General features: G+C 37.3%; 1 protein-coding gene across 2 annotated transcripts in view; it reads right to left on the bottom strand.

Annotated features, from left to right (window-relative positions):
• TPK1 (thiamin pyrophosphokinase 1) overlaps positions 1–21,227 on the bottom strand; it is a 468,766-nt gene that overhangs the window by 353,373 nt on the left and 94,166 nt on the right. For both annotated transcript variants that reach the window (XM_027841244.1, XM_027841243.1), the window contains exon 3: positions 3,691–3,765. In XM_027841244.1, the coding sequence (XP_027697045.1) occupies positions 3,691–3,765 (75 nt within the window). The remainder of the gene's footprint in view (positions 1–3,690; positions 3,766–21,227) is intronic.

The following is a 21,227-nucleotide window of genomic DNA, read 5'->3' on the forward strand; positions in this document are numbered from 1 at the left end:
CATAATGAAACAGAATCCTTACTGGGGGACCTAGTTTGAATTTCATTTAGATCTTGTCCGTAGGTCTAACTCTTTTGAATGTATACATAATTAATGTTTTCTCCCAAGTTGTCCTCTGCTCTGCAGTTTCTCTCTGGGTGTCTCCAATTACTACACTAATAAGCACTTCTCCTAGATCATCCCTGTTTGTTGCAAATACCCCCATCAAAATCTCAACTAAGGGAAATTTTGCCAGGATTTCACCTAGCCAGTGGAATTTCTCTCCCAAAGCAGTAATAAAGATAACGAAAATACTCTCATATTTTATTTTGTGCTCTTACCCACTGGCAGGTTTCTTTCCAAATACTTGAAAGCAACTATTATTGAAACCTAAAAGCTCCATAGGATTCCACTTCCCAAAATACTAATGCAACAGTTTCTAATTATTATTTCCTTAGCAACAAAACAAAACAAAACATATAACTCTTTTATAAATAAATAGCTTCCTATAGGAGTCCTCTTCTAGGACTCATCTCCATTCAGTAAAAGGTACATTCTCAAAACAATAAGGTGACAATTCTCAGTAGCTTTTTGGATATCTGGCTGCAAAGGAAGGCCTATTTAGCAACGGGTGGTGCAGAGCTGAAGCAGTAACATTAAAGACTTGGTTTAATTTATCTAACACAGTTAGAATGATAGATTTTGATCCCACACAACATTACAAAGATTAAATAGCTGGGCTGGACTTAGAAATGCCTTTATGGACTGCTGTAGGCACTATACTTTGGGGAGGAGAGCACGGCGGATTCCCCTCAATGTTTCCTCATACTGTGCTTCCCCACAGCATGCTGTTCAAGAAGTCCTTCACATGCCAGCAGAATAAATTGTGTACTTCAATTGAAATGCTCCACCACGGGGAATAGCCCTTTACTTTTCAATAACAAAACAATTTCAGAGAAAGGAAAACCACTGTTGAAAATGAAAATGCCAATGTTTTAGAAAAGGCCATTTCAAACAAAGTTGCACTGATTTGGAATGCAGTAGGATGGGCTGAGGAATTAGGCCATCTCAACTCTAATGGGGGGGGGGGGGTGGAGCTCATCTGCTTACCTTTTCTTGTCTCATGGAACACTCCAGATTTGGTTTGGTCAATCCAATCTTCTCTTACTTTCACTAAGAATACTACTTAGGAGAGGCAGTCAGAACTGTTCAACCTCATAGGTAAACAAAATTAACTCATTCTATTAAGTTCCAACATCACACCAAAGTGGAAAATATTAATGCCTTGACCACATAAAAGTATCTCTACATGTTTTTGTTTTTATTTTTAAGATAATTAGGCCAGCAAACATAATTGGAAAGCATCTTCCCATTGCAATTAAAAAAAAAAACATTTTGGGAAGAAGAGATATGAGAAGTCCTTCCCCACCCGCCCAATAGGACCAAGTTATACTAAACCTGCATGTCTCTGAGTTTGACACCAGAGCCCTAAAGCTTAGGGAATGAACTACTCTGTGGGACATGGCTTCATTCTACAAATAATATGCACCAAATGTATTAATATGCTTTTTCTTTAAAAATTGATCCCCTTTGAATCAGAAAAAAAGACTCATTAATATGTAGTTTGTCAGTAGGAAAGTATGGTGGAGTAAAAGGAACAACATATTTAGGAAGAGAATCTGGGTTCAAATCCTGAATCTGCTAGAACCTGAGTAAATCATGGACAACTAGATGATACAACTACAATCATGGACAACTAGATGATACAACTACAATCATGGACAACTAGAGTGGGCAGAGCCCTGGACTTGCAGTCACGAAGATGTAAGTTCAAAACCCAACTCAGATGTTAGCTGTGTGACCCTGGGGAAGTCTGTCTCAGATTCAGTTTTCTTTTCTGTAAAATGGGGAAAATAAGAGCACCTGCTTCATGGCGTAATTCAGAGGATAAAATGAATGTAAAGTGATTTAAAAGTAAGCTATTAATTCATCATTAATTTAACTTGTCTCCATCAGCAAAATGAGGGGTTTGAATTAGAAGATCTCTAAGGTTCCTTCCAGTTTTAAAACTTAAAATGACATGCTGGCTGAAGTTTAACTACTGCATTCCTACTGAGAGAAGCTAAACAAAACCACACTGAACCTCTTACTCTCATGAGAGCTATATTCCAAATATTAGCATGATCAGCTTCCATTCCTTCAGCAGCAAATACAGTCTGACACAGGTTCTGTACTTTCAATATTAGTGAAACCTTCCAAAGATTATGTTCTGCTGTCTCAAACTGCAAGAATCCAGAGTGGCCTCCATGCCACAATGAGGCACCAGAATAAGATTTGGATGGAGGACTCCAAGTACTATGATACAGTGAAAAATGATTATTAATAACCAATATCTTGGGGAGATTCAGAGATCCTCCCCCCCTTCTTTCAAAGTCTTGCCTATAAATTCAATGTCCAGACCATTGCAATTGCAAGGAATTTATTGTAAAGTAGGGAAGCCCATTGTGTTCTACTCAAGCTTCTTTTGTCTAGAGAAATCCAAGGCTGGGAGTGGTAGGGTAAAGCTGGATGGTCTGGTATGGAGTAATTTTTTCTATTTTCTCTGCACAATGGTGAAATGACGATGGAGTGACATCAGCCCCTGTTAGGAACCCTGTGCAACCTAGCCCCAAAGGGAGCTCAGTTTTGACTGCAGCTCAGCTTGCATGCTCCGCCCATTTAGATAGAAATAACCAAATGCTGCTTGTCTTTCTCAGACAGAACAGGGAAAGCTGACAATAAAAACAAATGTACATATTCAGAATTTGCAATGTCAGGCTTTGCTTTTTGCAGCATCTGGGAATAAGAGTATATACAGTTGACCCTCCTACATTTCATACAGTTGTTTTAGTTAAGAGTATCATTGGACAGAACTAGCTGTGCTGCATGGACAACGGTGAAAGAGAATAGATTGGAAACAATATTACTGAAACTGTGTAAAGGTCTGATATCCCAAGTAGCTTTAGCCTTGTGCCCGCACTAAAATCAACCTAAGAGACTGTAAATCATATAAAAACATACTGACCATGGGGGTCCCTTTTTGAAGAGATTTTTGTTTTTGTTTTTTACTTTAAGAAAGATTCTGAAATTTCTTTGGGACCCTACAAACCATCTGATAATCTCTCCTAGAATTAGTATTCCTATACAGACTGCATAGTGAGGAATGGTAGATAAAATTCATTCACGTTTTCTTCATATGTCAATCTACCTCAGGGGGAAAGCAGCCCACTAAGTAGAATTATTTCATTTTTATTTTTTCTTTTAATTCTCCAAATGCACTAATCTACGCCTTTTTGTTCCTTTTATAAAATCTTACACCTTGATGTTGCCAAACATGAAACATCTGGATTTTTTTGTTGGCTTGTACTGTTGCCATCTCATTAGGGGCTCCAGTTATGAACAAAGAATATAGCAGCCTAATGCTTCAGTAAAATAATAGTATCAGGTTCCATGCTGTGACACTATTTTATAGATGAAACAGCCTCATAATGACGTCCTTTTGGTAGATCAGTAATTAAACCCCCTTGAATGGCATCCACAAGAGATTGACTTAAGCTTCAAATCTACTTTTTAATGGCCTATTGAGATTCCACTATATTCTTGTCATTTGAGCTGTGCCTTGATAGCCATAAAAAAAGCAGACCATCTAGTAACAAACCCAACCATAATTACCTTTGCTCCACAGATGATGAAAATGACTTCTGTCCAAAGGTTGATTAAGGATCAATAGGCAATACTTCAAATTTCCTGAGGAGAAGGGGGGAAAAAATGAACTGATTATTTTTTGCCTCCATTTTGGTCTTAGTAACACATTGTATTTCAAATAATTTATTGTCTGATCAAAAAAAAAGTCCTAAAGCAATCACAACCATTTTTTTTTTATTTTTAAAAGGTACTAAAGATTAATAGGATCCACTTTGCCATACAATATTTTCTTCATGTTACTTTAATTTTGGTACAACTGGAAGAAAAACTCTAAAGTTTTTGTTTGTCTTTTAAAGTCAATTCCCTATGATCCAATGTTCAAATTATCAGATGATCTACTCATTCTAGGAATCAATTCTCCAACCTAATATCTAGCTGTTCTTAAGGACACAGGATCCTGGCCATACTTCCCAAAAGGTATCTTTTCTCATGGGAGATGATCCTATAAGCATTTTAATTAAAACTTTATTCCTTGTTCTGTTCCATTGCTCTAGTCTAACACGGTAGGTTAAACAGAGAAAAGCCAAGGGCAACAGGAAACAAAAAATTTACTAAGCATTTTCTTATATATGTTAAATCTTGATATTAATCTCAATCCACTCTTTCTTCTCCATTTAAACCAACAGAAATTTTTGTTAGAAAAATGTCCCCTAAGCAATATCATGTTTGCTAATGGTACAAAAAAAGAAATGAAAATGGAACAACATCATCACTGTTGACATTTGCTTAACACTTATTCCACGTAACTTAAGAGACTTACAAGAAATAATGGAACATGTTTCTTTTCCTCAGGGAGCTTACAATCTAACTGGAGAGAAGGACGTATATATAGAAAAGAAAGCAAAGCAGCATATACATCTATACATCTATACATCTATACATATATATGCATATGTGTGTGTGTATGTCTGTGTATGTATATATACACATGCATATGTGTATGTACATATTATACATAGAAATAAAGACATGTGTTAAGTACTAAATAAGTGATATAAACAGTAAGAAATTAGTCTGGAGCTGAGCCTGGAAAGAATACCTAGTGAAAAGATAGTTAGGAAAACATTCAAGGCAGAGAAAATGACCAAAGCATAGTTAGGACAAAATCACAGAGAGGGACCAAATTGTTAAGAAACACTAAGCCATTTGAGCCTCAGCCTCTTAATATGGAGAACCAATGAAGGTTTTTGAGGAACAGTATTATATTCATAAAGTAGAGTTTTGGAAATCTCAATCTAGGGACAGTGTTTAAGTGGATACTAGATTATGAAGTCCAGTTAAGAGATACTTCACTCATGTAGATTCAACATAATAAGGCTTGGAAGAAGATAGTGACAGTGAAATTCGGGGGTGAGGGAAGGGAAATGACAGCTATAAGAGACATTACAAATGAAAAATCAATAGGACGTGGTGACTGATTACATCCAATCAGAGGGTGAAACAGAAACAGGAACTCAGAGTGAAGGAAAGGTTTTGAATCTAGGTTGAGTAGAAGGATGATACTGTTGAAAGAAATATTTAAAAGTCTGAAGCAAAAACAAGTTTTCTGGGAAAGACGATTAGTTTGGTCTTAATATATTTTGGTTTTAGGGTCAATGAGAGAGACATTTGGGGATATTTATTCAATAGTTAGGGTTACAAGACCGGATTACAGTCAGGGCTATATGCTTGGGAATCATCTGTTTAGAAGTGATAACAAATGTTACGAAAACTAGTAAGATCATCAAGAAAAAGAATACATAGAGAGAAAAGCTGAGTATGTCTTTCAGAACCTTGAAGAATATTCATATTTTTTTTTTTTAAAAAGGACAAACGGGGCAGCTAGGTGGCGCAGTAGATAGAGCACTAGCGCTGGATTCAGGAGGACCTGAGTTCAAATCCGGCCTCAGACATATAACACTTACTAGCTGTGTGACCCTGGGCAAATCACTTAACCCCACTGCCTAGCCAAAAAAAAAACAAAAAAACAAATTTTATTGGGGAAAGGAAGGAGGTAGTTCCCACTCCTCCCACATACCTGCAGGGGAGGGGAACCTGAGGCCTCAAAGCCATACATGGCCCTCTAGGTCCTCAAGTGCAGCCCTTTGAGTGAATCCAAACTTCTATAAAACTTGGACTCAGTCAAAAGACCACATCCAAGGGAAATGGAAAGACCAGAAGGTCCCTGGATCCCCAAAGCCTGAAAGTGGAAGAAAGAAGCAACGGAGGAAATGGAGAGCAGCAACTGTCCCAGTGAGAGAGAGAAGGTGCCTAGGAGAGCATTATTAGCGATACATCTAGGGGTCTAAGAAGCATCTGGAGATTGCCTTCAGTTCCTTTCTTAACGACCATACTCTCCTCCAGGTCTCATAAGTAATAGCCCTTTTCTTCTTAGACCATGGCCATGGAGCTGCTGGCAAAGGTCCCAGGAGTTTGACCCAAAGTCCATGAAGTTGCAGAAACCACACCAGGTGCATTCACCCATCTCATATTTACGATGGCAAGACTCCCAAAAATCAATGACAGGTGAAAGCTCACCTTGATCAGTGTGACCATTGAACCAAAAATTGTTGAGCTCAAACAAAGCCTACTCAGCATGTTCTTCCCTCTGGAACTTGACATGGGCATTGCTCAGTATGGCCAAAATGAACCAATGTAGCCAGCAAAGGAGACAGAAAAGGACAAGCCAGAAAGTTAAGAATCAGGATGTTTTCAGAAGTTAGCAATGATATACTGTGTAGAATGCTGCAAAGAAGAAAAAAAAAAGGTTAAGGACTGCAAAAAAGTCATTCAATTTTGTGGTGAGAAAAGACATCATTAAATTTCTAGAGAGAAGTCTGAGTAAAATGATAGAAATCAACACTATATAACAAATGAGTGAAAGGATGGTAAGTGGTGCATATTGTCTACTCTTTTAGGAAGTGTGATGGCATAAGGAAAGAGAGAACTAGCAAAGTACTTCAAGAAGATAGGGTCCAACGATTTCTTCCAAGTGGGAGAAATGAGTGTCCATAGCAAAGAATGAGAGAGAGAGAATGAAGATGCAGAGTGGATATAAACAGTGGCACAAGATCCTAAAGACAATCTCTTCCTAGAAGGAGAGATTAAAAAACACAAGTGGATAAATTAGTCTTGAGAGAGAATTAGAGCATATGGAGGAGAAACAATAAGTATCAAAAACGCTTTAAACCATATCCATAGTTGTATCCCTGGTGTCTAGCATGGAGCCTTGCACATAGTAGGGCCAATAGAATCAACCATAAGGCCCATGGCAAATGGCCAGATCTCAGTGTAGAAGCAGAGGTTATTTGGCCAAAGAAAGGGTGGGAAGGATGGGAGCAAAGATCTGAGGCATTTGAAAAGACTTTGAACAGCTGCTGTGGGGAACTTGCCAGGGAGATGAATTAAAGGATTGAGCAGTAGCAGTGAGGGCCAAAATGAGATTAGAAAGCATGAATTTGTAGTGAGTTCAATCAGTCCAGTTTCATTACTTTTCCTATCAATGTCTGATGCCATGGAACTAGGAACAGAGAAAAAGAAACGTGGTGGTGACCCAGGGTTAAGGATTGCTATGTCAAAATGTCAAGGGGTAAGGGTAAGCATGGGCTAAGCTGTATAAAGAAAGTTCAAGAATGAGAATCATGAAAGCCCAAGAACCAAAAGGAGATTGAGAAAAACATCTGCATTAAATACCCTTACATTTTTCCCTACTCTGAGATCACTTCTTCTTTCCTGATTCTTCTCTCTAACTTAAATGCTACTGTGGTAGTCAGGAAAAGCATCATTATCTACATGACTGCTCCTTGCAATTAGAGTGTTCATCAAGTTAATGCCTGTGAAAACATTTTGAAAAGTATAAAGCACTATACAAACTATAATTTATTAATACTGTTATTAATGATATCTAGAGTTGGCTATCTTAATGAATACTGTGAAGAACAATGTCTGACATTTAATTATGTTGGGCTGTGCGCACAGATTATTTTAAACATATACACTAAAATATATCTCCTTTCAGTTGTGTAAACATCAGTTACTTATTAGTAAAGATGTTCTCTAAAATGGATCATCCTTTACCATAATTACAAAAGGTTTCTCACTCACTCTCAGAGGCCTCAAACAACAACAATATAAACAAGGTACATGGAAGAACACATACTTCTGCCTCCAGGATGACCTAAATCACTTATTTGAAGAGCCCTGGAACCATTTCCAATTGCCTACTATGTTGCCTTGAAATCTACCTGGTCTTCAGGTCCTGGCACCTGTTGTCACCAACTTATTATTTATTTGACCTTGGGAAAATCACTAAACTCCTATGGATTTCAGAAGAACGAAGACTTGGAGTAGATGGTCTCCAGGTCCCCTTATATATCTAATATACCCTTTTGACATATGATTTTGACATATGATTCTCAGGAGATTAGAGTTAGGATCAATTTCACCTGACACATTTGTAAATTATTTGGAAGAGAGTATATACCCAGCGAAATTTTCAGATTCACAGTTGAATTAACTTCATCTAGATAAGCTAGCAATGCCAAGCTTCAAATAGCTCCTTCAATGCCTATCAAAATGTTTTGCACATTAAGGGCACTTAATAAATGATTGTGGAATGAATGAATAAATGAATACACATTTTGAAATTAGATGACATTTATAGACGTAAGTAGAAATATATTAATGCATAACACTGCAGAAAATATACCCTCTGGCATTAGAGAGCAGATCATAACACTACAAACAGCAAGATGGATTTTTTAAGTAGAAAGTTGAACTTGAAAAATCATAACAGATAGTTGAGGGTTGAAAAGCAATCTGTAGTACATATAGTAAGAGCTCATCGTTCTATTTTGCCTAAAAGTTTGTAGAAAGTCTTCCTTACAACAAGATATTGAAGAATGCCTTGGCATTATGCCTCCATTTCACTGATAAGGAAACTGAGGCTTGGAGAAATAATATGACTTGCCCACAGGTACCCAACTATTAACTGGCAGAATCAGATTCTAGCCTAGGCCTCTAGACACCAGTATTTTCCAAAGATATCGTAGACACGAGTTCAAAAGTCAACCACCAACAAAAGTAATCATTTCAAGGTATCACGATAAATCTTGTATGGAAGTTGCAAATTTACCTGGAAAACAGGCAGAATGAAGTAAAAAATGGGCTTGTCTATGCCCATTGCTCTAAAAAGAAGTGAATAACCATTCTTGAAAATTTGCTTCAGGGCAGCTAGGTACCACAGTGGATAGAGCACCAGCCCAGGAGTCAGGACGACCCAAATTCAAATTCAGTCTAAGACCAGACACTTGACACTTACTAGCTGATCCTGGGCAAGTCACTTAACCCCAATTGCCTCACCAAAAAAGAGAAAATGTGCTTCTTTAAACTACACATTATAATAGTATTATACATAATTTGCATGGGGGAGGAGGGATGAACAAGCATTTATTAAGCACCTACAATGTTCCAGACAAGTACTTTACAAATATTATCTCATTTTAGCATAAGAAATCAAGGCACCGGTTTCTAAAGTATATTGAAACCTTTTATAGAAAAGTGTCATCTGTTTATATGCTGATGGGCTTTGGGCTAACAATGACTTAGGAAACAGACAAGGAGACCATTATTTAATATTTCTAGAAGACCTCTTCCAAATGGACTCCTCCAGCCAAAAGGGCTGGAAAAATTCTGGGCTGTGATAGTCAGGCTATGATTCCTGGAAAACACAACAACCCCAAAGTCTAGACCCAGGGCTAAGAGACCCCTTCCATGAAATAAGATGGAATGGCCAGTAGGTGAGCTAAATGTGGATGCTAGATGATTCACTGGTTTCCATTAATATGGAGTGACCACAAAACTCAAACGATCAGCAACAGACTATTGTTTGAAGCAGTGCACTTCTTTACCTTGGGCGATATGTGGCAGCTTCCAGAAAGTATGGAGATCACAGAGAACTCAGCAGTGACCTAAACAGACATTGGGATGCAATTGTGGCACCCACAGCCAAATAATTGCTAGGCGTAGTCAAAGAGTAAGCTGATCAACCTCCAAGAGGAGGAGATAAATGGGGCAAGAGGTAGGTCTCTCCATTTCCAGGTAACTGGAGAAAAAGAGGGGCTCCTTGAAAAATGAAAAAAGTCTTTTATGTAAACAGGAAGATGAAAAAGCAATCTGAAGAAGCAAAAAGGAATCTTGACCTGCAGGTCAGAAAGTTGGTTGGTGGGAGTGAAAATGAGAGAGGAGAAAGGGAAGAAAGAAGATGACAGAACACTTAGAGCAAAGTAATAAATAGGAAGCTATAATAAATAATAAATAGAAGCTATTCTCAAAAAGGAGGGAGATTGTGACTCTCTGAGCAGGACACAGCACCTTGTCAGTTAATGACGTGGATCCACAAGGACCTATCAGCTAAGAGATAATCCTGTATGGGTCTGAGTAAGATGCCATGAGTACTGGTAGCTGCTGACTCCCTGCTGAGAGGCACTGAGGAAGTTATTTGTCCAGTTGACATTAACGAGCTTTAGCAGTATGCTCAAACACTCCCAGAATTCGGGCACTCTTATAACCAGGGCAAAAACATAGCAGGAGGCTCTGGATCATTGACAGCAATCTATGAAATGACAAACAGGATGAAAACAGTATGCACATTCACCAAATCTTGAGATCCTAGAAAGAGGCAGCCCCTTGAAGTCTGAGAAAGGTGAATTTAGTTCAAATGTGAGGAATTTCACACAAGGGGAACTCATTACTCCAAAAGATGCTATACCAGCCTACTCTGTTTTATTGAACTTTATAGACATTAAGGTTTGTGGCAACCCTGCATTGAGCGAGTTTATTGGTGCCATTTTCTAATAGCTTATGCTCACATCTTGCCTCTTTGTCACATTTTGGTAATTCTTGCAATATTTCAAACTTATTATTGTTGTATGTGATCAGGGATTTTTGATGGTACTATTGTAATTGTTTTGGGGCACCACACCCATAAGACAGCAAACTTAATTGGTAAATGTTGTGTGTTCTGACTACTCCACTGAACTTCCCATCTCTCTCCCTCTCTTCAGGTTTCCCCAAGTCCCTCAGACAACAATATTGAAAATAGGCCAATTAGAAACCCTACCATTATCATGTTCACAGGAAAGAGTCAAACTTCATTTCCACAGTCAAGCAACTTTCAGCAACCACCATCATGAACCATTAAGCAGCCATAAACATTGAGGCAAGACCCTTTACCAGCAAAAGATTACAATTCACTGAAGGCTCAGATGATGCAGTTAGCATTTTTAGCAATAAGGTATTTTTCAATTAAGTTATATGTATTCATTTTTTATATAATACTATTGCCTCTTAATAAACTTCAGTATAGTGTAAACATAACTTTATTATGTACTAGGAAATCAAAAAATTCATTTGACTCACTTTACTGTAATATTTGCTTTATTACGGTGGTCTCAAACCAAACCCACAATATGACCAAGGTATTGCTGTATTTTAAAAAGATAAGTAATTCAGGAATAAAAAATTTATAATGGGATTATTAGAGAGCAGGAAAATATATGACACACATACTTCCGTATAATATATATGCACATGTTTGAATATATACACATATGTTTCAAAGTGGAAGGGACCTCCAGAGGCAACTAGTTCAATCACCTTACAGATGAGAAAAATGAGGTTGTGACTTGATCAAGGTTACACAGCTAGTGATAGTAGAAGGATCTGAACCCAGGTCTGCTGGCTTCAAAATCAGTAGTTTTTGCACTATTTGAAAGGATGCCTCTATCCTTCAAAATTAATGTCATGAAGGAAAATCATGGCCTTCCACAATTTGCTCCTTGATACCATGGTCAAAAAAACCCCCTTTGGATGAACTCACTTTAAGAATTCTATTATAATAAAATCTACATCACAAAAGTCAATATAAATTTATCAATTTTCACAAATCCAACCCATAGTTCTTAGAAGCTTCAAAAAAAGAGAAAGTTTTGTATTTTATAAGAAATGAATCCCTATTATGAAAGGAGAAAAAGTACAATTAAATTTAATTTAGAAAAAAAAATAAGAGCACCTACAAGGTACTGTAGGAAATGCAAACAAAAGAAAGATTAAGTCCGTCTGTGGAAAAATTCAAAATCTCGTGATTTGATGAATCTGTGATTTTATCATCAATGTGGCTACTCCTTTTAACAGTGAAGAGGAAGAATTCTCTTCTTCCCATAATCTCCCTCCAGGGTTCACCCAAAATGCTAGGAAACTTCCTCTAAAATCAGATTCAGATGTAATCAAGAAATTTTTAACAAAATAAATTACAACAACATAGATAATATTAATTCGTGATTTTCTAAGTCAATATGCAGCTAGAAGGCATCAGTTTCTCTTTAATTTGATGCCACTGCTCAAGATCTCATGAACATCAGTAGAAAACTCAATCCTGACTTACCTGCTTTTCTTAACATACACATTATAACACATAAATACACATAAACATCCAAAGTAAAAGATGAAGTGAGAAATGTTCTAAGAAGTGGAGACAAAGTGCTATTTTGAGGTGGGAATAAAAAAGGCTTAATCAAGGTAATCATTCTGAAATTCAACTAAAATGTATTTAGTTCAACTATGTGCTAGGTTCAGGGAAAGATATGATGTTTAAATAAAATTCTCTATCCTAATGTAGTCTATCTAGTAAAGGAATAATATAGTTAGATTAATTGCTGCCATAATTAATAATACAAGTTCATTAGAAAAGTTATAAAGTGTCAAGTTAAAGGGTAAAGTGATCAACAACAGGGATTGAATTTTCAAAGGTGATAAGGATGGGGTTTTGGTGAAGGAAAAAGCATGAGCAAAGACATAGAGGCAGAAAAACACAGGACATATTTTTGAAATAGAAGTAGTCCAATTTGACTAAAGAGCAAGATATGTGGTCAGATTGTGGTCAGCAAGGTAGTGTATGACATAGAGTACCAGGCCTGGATTCAAGAGTTCAAAGTCAGCCTCAGACACTCACTAGCTATGTGACCTTGGCAAGTAACTTGCCCTAGGCTATTTGCCTCAGTTTCCTCATCTGTAGAATAGGGATAGTAATAGTACCTACTTCCCAGAATTGTAAGGATCAAATGAGATAATATTTTTTAAATGCTTAGCACAGTGCCCAACACACAGTAGTAGTTACATTAGCTGTTGTTGTTGTTGCTGTTATTGTTATAGTAAGAGACAAAATTGGGAAAGTTTGTTGGTGCCAAAAGTAGGTTGAATGTCAGGCTAACAGATTTGCAATCAGTTGAGTAATCAATGTAGAATCATGAAGAATTTTGTGTAGGGAAGGGAAGCAGCTTGAGTTGTACTTTAGAAAGTTTTGTCTGATAGTGGTATGGAAACTGGATTATTAAAAAAGCAAAATGGTGTAATGGAAAGAGCATAAGGTTTGGAATTCTACCACTTACCAGCTTAGACAAATAACTTAGCTATTCTGAGCTTTAATTCTGTCATCTACAAAATAAGGTGTTTGTCCTACCCTCTTTACAGGGCAGTTGTGAGGATAAACAGAAATAAAGGATCTGAAAAACATTGTGAAGATAGAATTGGCAGTTGATTGAATTACAGCAGAGTCGGAAAAGAATCACATGATTGAGATTTTTAATAATAAAATAATAAAATTATATGATATGTAAAATCTAAAATATATGCAATAATAAAATAATAATAATAAAGCAGTGCCATCAACAGAAATAGAGAAGTCAGGAGGGAGAGCTATTAGACAGGGAAAGGTAAAAAGGGAGGGAGATTAAAGGAAGAATTCCTTTCTGGATATGATGGAGTTGGGATCTGGACCCCAGAAAGGAAAAACCCTGGACTTTCCCCACATGGCCAACTCTCTGGCATTCACCTGAGGCTATAGTACTATCAACTGGCCTTTTGTCCTCTCCCAATTCTGTTACCCTTAACCTAGCCTGGCCTTCCATTGTCTTACCTCCCAATGGCCCCTGGCCATTTCCGGCCATTAATCCTAGCTAGGCTCCATTCTCCCTTGACCACCATTGTCCAGGTCCCAGGTGTTCTCTTTACCCCAACTTACTGGCCATCCCACTCAGATCTTCCTTAGACCCCTCCTTCAGTCACCCCAAACTACTTGGCCACTCCTAGATCCCTCCCACAGTTTTCCTGTATATAAAGTTCATCTTGTCTCCATTAAGATGCTCAGATTTTTACAATCTAGCCAATAGTTCACAGAAGCTCAGATGCCTTAAGAGTCTGGCTAATATGGTGGATCTTTAATAAATCTTGTCTTTGGCTGAAAGAAGGCTTGGGTTGAATTCTTTCAGGCAGCACCCACATGTTGTAATTTTGGGGTCCCCGCACCCCTAAACCTCTAGACTTCAACAGATATACTGAGTTAAAAGTGTTAACAAGACATGAGGAAGAGATATTTAAACTCACTTCTAACTCTACTACATGCAATTGAGCTCTATAGTTTCTAAATCTATTTTGCTATGACCCAAATAAATAAAAAAAAGAAAGACAAATTAACAGCATTCAGTACATAGTTGGAAATATAAGACTTATCAGGAGGAGAATTAGAAAGATCAGAAAGGAGGAAGAAACTTGGCAGTCATCTTAATTGAAGTGATAGCTGAAAATACTGGAGTGAACTAAATCTCCAAGGAAGAGGGAAAAGGCCAGAGTTCAGAGAACACCTACAATCTAGAGGTGGAAGAAGAGAACAAAGCAGGAGAGGAGACAGAACTGTCAGAGAGATAGAAGACAAGATGGAAGAGTAAAGCCAAGAAGGGAATAAGCAGGCCAACAGAATGATCCAGAAATATAAGGATTCAGAAAATGCCATAGGGTTTTGTAACTAGGAGGAGGCGAAAAAAAAAATAGGAATGTTTTGAGTTTTTCTTAACAGCAAATAGAAAGATGTGCTGAGAAATGATTTCTTTCCTCACTTTTTCTAAGCTTAACCATATTCTTTCCCATGGAACACTAACTCACTTTACCCTCACTGAATACAGCCAAATTCTTTATCTTAGTAAACTGACACTGGAGAGACAAATTGACAAGAGTTCAGAAACCTTCTCCCAACAGCCTTCCCCTGCCATACTGACCTAGACCAGCGTAAACTGTGTTCCTGCCAATTAGGAAAATCAATCACTTTCTAACAAACAGCAGATGTGATGCTACAGATTTAGGAGTTCAGGATGAAGTGCTAGGAAAAAAAAACGACACTTCACCACACTGGTTTGGACATTTTGACAGCTATGCCACCATTCCTTATACCTGTGAATGCCTGTAAGGAACACCCAACCCCAAAGTCTTAATCCCTAAGGTTAGCATACATCTAATACCCAATAAAAGGCCCAATTTTTGATCTTGACTACTCTGTTCACATAAAACCTGAAAATTATAATTGAGAATCAGTCTTAAAATTACAATCAAGTGTAGAACAGACTTTGAACGTTAACAAAAGCAGTTGGCTTCTGACTCAACAGACTGTGTTTTCACCCCTCTCTACCCAAGTCAACTCTCTATTGAGAGAGTTGCAGCTCATCTACATTCTCATTTCCAAATTATTCGGTAAGCAGTCTTCCAGTCTTTTTTATTTTGTTTTGGTAGAGGAAGAATTCTTAATTGCTAAAAAAGATTTCTGGTGCTCTTTAGAATTCAAATGAGAGGAAATTAACAAACTAAACCCTCATTAATCCTTCTTGCCAATTCACCACCAATCACTGAATCTTCCCACCTTCCAAGACAGTCCCTAAAAGGATTTGTGACTAACTGTAAACAATCATCGTGACTCAAATTAGTCATTTTTTTTCTTCTGTAGAAAAGAGAGTAGGATTATAATATATGAACCCTAAGTATTGCTATCTTCTTAGGTTTATAATTTTTTCTCAAATGTTTTGTTTTAGATACATGTGGTAATCATTAAAATGTACATGTTAATAATACAAGTAGGGAATAGGAGAAGGGAATAAATATTTCTTAAGCACCTATTTTGTGCCACTCAATATACTAAGCATTTTATTAATACCATCTCATTTGATCTCATTTCAGCATTTTACCTAAACCACACTGAAGTTCACTCTCAAATACCACTGTCAGCCTCAGAAAGCTAACTGTGTAATGCCCTGCATTACATAGCACTCCTGCAATGTCTGAAGGAAAGATGATCAGCAAAGTGAAAAGGAGCCTTTAAAAGAACTGATGGGAAATTCCCTAAACCCAAGTGATTTGGGAATTATCACAAAAAGTGATCATATTAAAGTTTACATTTCTTTCATCTTAGTAGTTTCTTCCTTGGAACTTAACACAGTGTCGACACATAATACATACTTAATAAATGTTTAATGATTGATTGAATTATAAAATTCTTAAAATTAATGAAGCATATTGCACTGATTATGAGAGAAGACACTTGAACTAATTTGGGCATATAGGCTGAATTTACTTCAAAGAAAGTGTGGGCCTATTTTCCTATGGTGGCTTACTTCAAATAGCCCCTTACATTGACATTTGTGCAACACATTTAGATGTTTCAGGTCAGCAAATTCCTACCCCCTTTCCCTGCAGAATCCTCCATATTGGGCTCAGTCATTCCCAAACTTCAGTTTTGCCTCCCACAAAAACTTTAACAGCTTCTCTCATATGGAAGAAAAAAAGAGCTGTATTCTCTTGGGCATAGTTATAAGCCCCATAGTTATAAACCCCAATTGTACTACAATTCTCTCTCTCTCTCTTTTTTTTGGGGGGGGGGGGTGGGAATAACACAAACCAGGTTACAAACAGAGAGAGAGAGGCCCAATAGTATTTGACAGTGATCTAGATGAGGTAAAATTATCAAGAGTCATTGCTAATGGGCACATTTGACAATTTGAAGCTGTCATTGCCTTATGATACGAAGTTCCCCACTGGAAGAAAACCAAGGATCATAGGTTAGTGGCAGAAGGGACCTGAGGTCATCCAGTCCAATTGCCTCACAAGGAACAGTGGCAAAAATCACTTTACCCACAGAGGTGATTTGCCCAAGATCTCAGTTAGTAAACAGCATGGAGTCCTCCGACTGACTTCAAATTCTGTGCCCTTTCAATTGTAATGTGCTTCCTCCTGTTCAAGCAAGTGTTCACATCTGGCATCCAAGTTTAGTTGTGATCCTGGAGGACGAATTGACAATCCCTTGTTGAAGACATTGGAGAAGACTGGTGTGAGAACACACCAGGCTTCCTGTCCCTCACATTGCTAGCAGAGCCTGAACCAGATTAAAAGGTAATTTGAAAATATTTAACAAAATAAATAAAATTACAACAAAACATGGTATTAATGTGGTTTTCTAAGTCAATATGCAGCCAGTGGGGAACCTTACATATAGCTTAGTTGGCCCTATTTCTATTTGAGTTTGATACCTCCATTGTAGACAACCTTCATGCATCAGGTGGGGGGCTCAAGTACATCCTTTCCTAAGGACTCTTCAAACCCTATAATGCTAAAATTTTGGATGACAGAATAGTTTGGGCTAGTTGGTATAGAGTAAACATCTGTGCTCATTTTCCATTTAAAAACAAGTTATGGGGTTTTTATGTGTTGAGAAAAAAAGGGGGTAGGAGTTGGAAAAGTTGTCATTTGAAGACAAAATTGGCATTGTGCCTTTTACCAGGATGTAAAGCTTACCAAACAGGCCTCCATTATTTAGTAATTTAATCCTCACTGTATCTAACCAAACCTTGCTTAAGAATGGGGCAGAGAGGGAAAGAGAGAATCATAGAGCAGAAGTCCAAAGTCAATTAAAAGGCCTAAATGATGAAACATTTTGCTTTTGCTTCAAGCCCAGTTCCTCTTTATTCCAACAGAAAACAGCCACAGGGTTTTGATGGTTTGAAGAAAACCCATCTCATCCTCCACTCTGAATTAGTTTAGATGGTGCTGGGAAGAACTACAGAGACATCTACTGCTTAAAAACATGAAGGATGAAAACTAATTTTTAATAATTTAAGTAATATCATTAGAGAGATAAGGCCCTGCCTGGCCCTTCAGCAAGTATAAGCTACCAAAAAGAAGAAGGTAGGAGCCAGGGGTAGCTAGGTGGTGCAGTGGATAGAGCACTAACCCTAAAGTCAGGAGGACCTGAGTTCAAATCTGGCCTCAGACCAAAGACTTGACACTTACTAGCTGTGTGACCGTGGGCAAGTCACTTAACCCCAATTGCCTAAAAAAAAAAAAAAAAAAAAAGAATGTAGGAGCCAGCAGAGCTCAACACTTTAAATTTATTTCAAATCTGGTAATTACAAAGCATTAATTAGAGAAATGCAAAGAAGGGCCAGTTGTACACAAACTGTTGTTTAGTTTTTTTGTAATTTGTTGCAAAAGGGAAATTTTTGTTTGAAGCTTAGTTGCAATAGTGAGATAAATAAATGTATCTCTCTTGAAATGATGAACAAATTTACATAAACGTTAAAATGAAAGAAAGTTGGCTATATGCTGAGTGGTTATATGTCAGAAGACACCAATATATATTGGTTCATTCATTTACTTGGTGTATAACTTTGAGCAATTTACTTAATCTTTCTGGGTTCAGTTTTCTCATCTGTAATATGAAGCAGGGCTAATCTAAAAGATATCTAAGGTTCCTTTCACCTCCCGTACTTCTGAAATACACAGAGGTACCACCAAGGATCCAAAAGTTCAAACTACTAACACCTGGTCCCTGGGACCTAGAGAGATACAGCAAAGATGAGAAATACAAGACACAGCAAGTGACACCTTCATATCCTTCAGCACACAGACATCTTGAAAGGATAACAAGTACCGACAGGTGAATGGAGATTAGTTTTGTAATTAGAATCATGGGGAGGTAAGAGTAAAAGCATAATAGATTGATAGTTGGAAGGGAACTTGGAGATCAGTTCTGATCTCTTATTTTATAGATCAAGAAACTGAAGTTCCAGAGGTTAAGACCAAGGTTACATAATTATTGAGTGGCAAGAGGAGGCTCCAACTTTCAGCACCTTTAACTCCAAATTCAATAATCTTTCTACTACATGATGCTGCTTTGACATTAATATTCTATGAAAAGTGATGTTACATATTTCCATGATAAAAATTAATAAACTCCTCAGGAAGTTTATCAAAACAGTGCAGAAACACAAATTTCTTATAGGGTATCTATTCCAACCCCCTTATGTTACAGATGAGGAAACCAAGACCCTTAGAGTAAAGTGACTTGATCAAAGGCAGTAAGTACCACAGCCAAAATTAGAATTTAAGCCTTCTGATTTCTAGTCTCTTACCCTTTAGATTATTACCTATATACCTATATATTACCTATATTACTTATATTGCCTCTATTGAGAATATAATGATGACAACTGGCATTTAGAAATCGATGCTTTCAGAGTGCTTTATATATGTAGAGTTACGCAGAACCTTAAAAGTTGGAAGAGACCTAGGATGTCATCTGATCCAGTGGCACCAATTACCACACTCCAGTATTCCTAAGAAATAGTTACCCAGAATTTGCCTAAATACCTTCAGGCTAAGGAAAGCTTGAGACAGTGCATGTGATTTTTGGACAATTGTAAGAAACTTTTACTTATGTTGAGGTAAAATCTGCTCCCTGTTACCTTCCTGATCCTTACGTGTTCCTGTGAGGTAAGTAAAGCATAAGTAATAACATTTTGTAACTAAGGAAACTTCAAAGAACATTGGTTAAAGTGGCTAGCCCAAGTTTATAGAGATTGCAAAAGGAAGAAACAGGATTTGAACCCCCAAAATCCAGTTCTCTTTCGACTAGCCTAAAATACCTTTAGATGCGAGATTTCATCAAGTCCACATTGTTCTGGTAAATAAAGAACAGTGCTGTCTCTCATCTGACTACAATTCTCCTAAAGAAATCTGGAGATTCCCCAAGATAAATAGCAAGAACTTTTATTAGAATTCACTAGAGGGGGCAGCTAGGTGGTGCAGTGGATACAGCACCAGCCCTGAAGTCAGGAGGACCTGAGTTCAAATCCGGCCTCAGACCAAACACTGGACACGTACTAGCTGTGTGACCTTGGGCAAGTCACTTAACCCAGATTGCCTCACTAAAAAAAAAAAAAAAAAAATTCACTAGAGAGAATGTGAGTTCACACTTAGGGGTGTGTGTTTGTGTGTGTATATGTGTGTGTTCAATATAGGGTTCTTAAATCAAATCTATATGCATTCAGGTATGACTGTAAGAGCCTGAGTCTGTAGGACAAATATGGTAGATTCCCCTGACTCAGTAATATATAGAGACTTTTATCAGTTGAAAACCTACAGTTAATATTTTATTGCTTCTTTGATTAGAATGGGTTTTGATCATAAAATTGAAGGCAAAGGAAAACATACAATAATTTGTGGACACATTCAAGTAACTCTTATCCTTTCCAGACATCAAACCAACGATGCCAAGAACTAAGAGAAGGGGGAGTGGGAACGAACACACACACACACACACACACCCATGTTATCTAGCTTTTAGTGCTGATATCTTTACTAAAATGAAAATACTCAGATATGAAAGAGAAATTTTTGGCCAAAAAAAGCTACACGATGTTCTAGATTTCTAGAGTCAGTAAATGAGAAAGAAATCTAAAAATACATTAATAAAGCATTTATTAAGCACCTATCTAATGCATTGTACTAAGCACAAGAGATTCAAATAAATGTATGGAACACTTGCTCTGAAGCAACCACATGAGATATGGGCATAAAAGTCTATCAAAAACAAATTGATCTGAATATGATAAGTAAAATGGAGAGGCCCAAACAAAGTACCAAAAGATTTAAGGAGAAAAACATCATAGAAGGTTTCATGGGAAAAAGAAGAATTTGAACTGAGCCTTGAAGGAAAGGATTTCTATTGAAGTAGATTAGGGAGGGAGAAGATTGGTAAATATTGATTTATGCTAGTGGATATAAAAATGTACCCTTCCAGCAGGCAGTATCATGTGAGTAAAGGAATACAAGGAAAAGAGGACAAACCAGGATTGAAAAACAGTTGAGTATTTCAATTTAGCTGCTACATTGTATACAGAAAGTGGAAGAGAGGATGGAAAGGTATCAGAACCACAAATCATTATTGTCTGAAGGGACTATAATAAAGAAGGATGACCTCTACAACATGCCTAACATCAAGTCTTTGTTTAAAGAGCTCAAGCAAGGTGATAGGAAGACAGAAATGAAAGAGACTGTTTGTTCTCAAAGAGTTGGTGAGTACATAGAGAATTCTACTCATCTTCTCTAAATAAATCTAACTTTACAATCATTTTTGCCATTACAATTTTCCATTGAATTGGTTATAGCCTCCCCTTATATGGACCCTTAGGAATATATATTTAGATTTTAAGGGAGCTTAAAGGCCATCTTACCCAGCCTCATCATTTTATAAAAGAGAAACTAAGGGCAAAAGAGGTTACCTGATTTGCACAAGGTCACACAGTCAGTATCCTAGGCAGGATTGAAACAGTATTTCAGACTCCAAATCCAATCTTTGAATTGAAAAGATA

Source organism: Vombatus ursinus, unplaced genomic scaffold (assembly GCF_900497805.2).
Source record: "Vombatus ursinus unplaced genomic scaffold, bare-nosed wombat genome assembly UNPS02014858.1, whole genome shotgun sequence".
In the NCBI taxonomy this organism is placed as follows: domain Eukaryota; kingdom Metazoa; phylum Chordata; class Mammalia; order Diprotodontia; family Vombatidae; genus Vombatus; species Vombatus ursinus.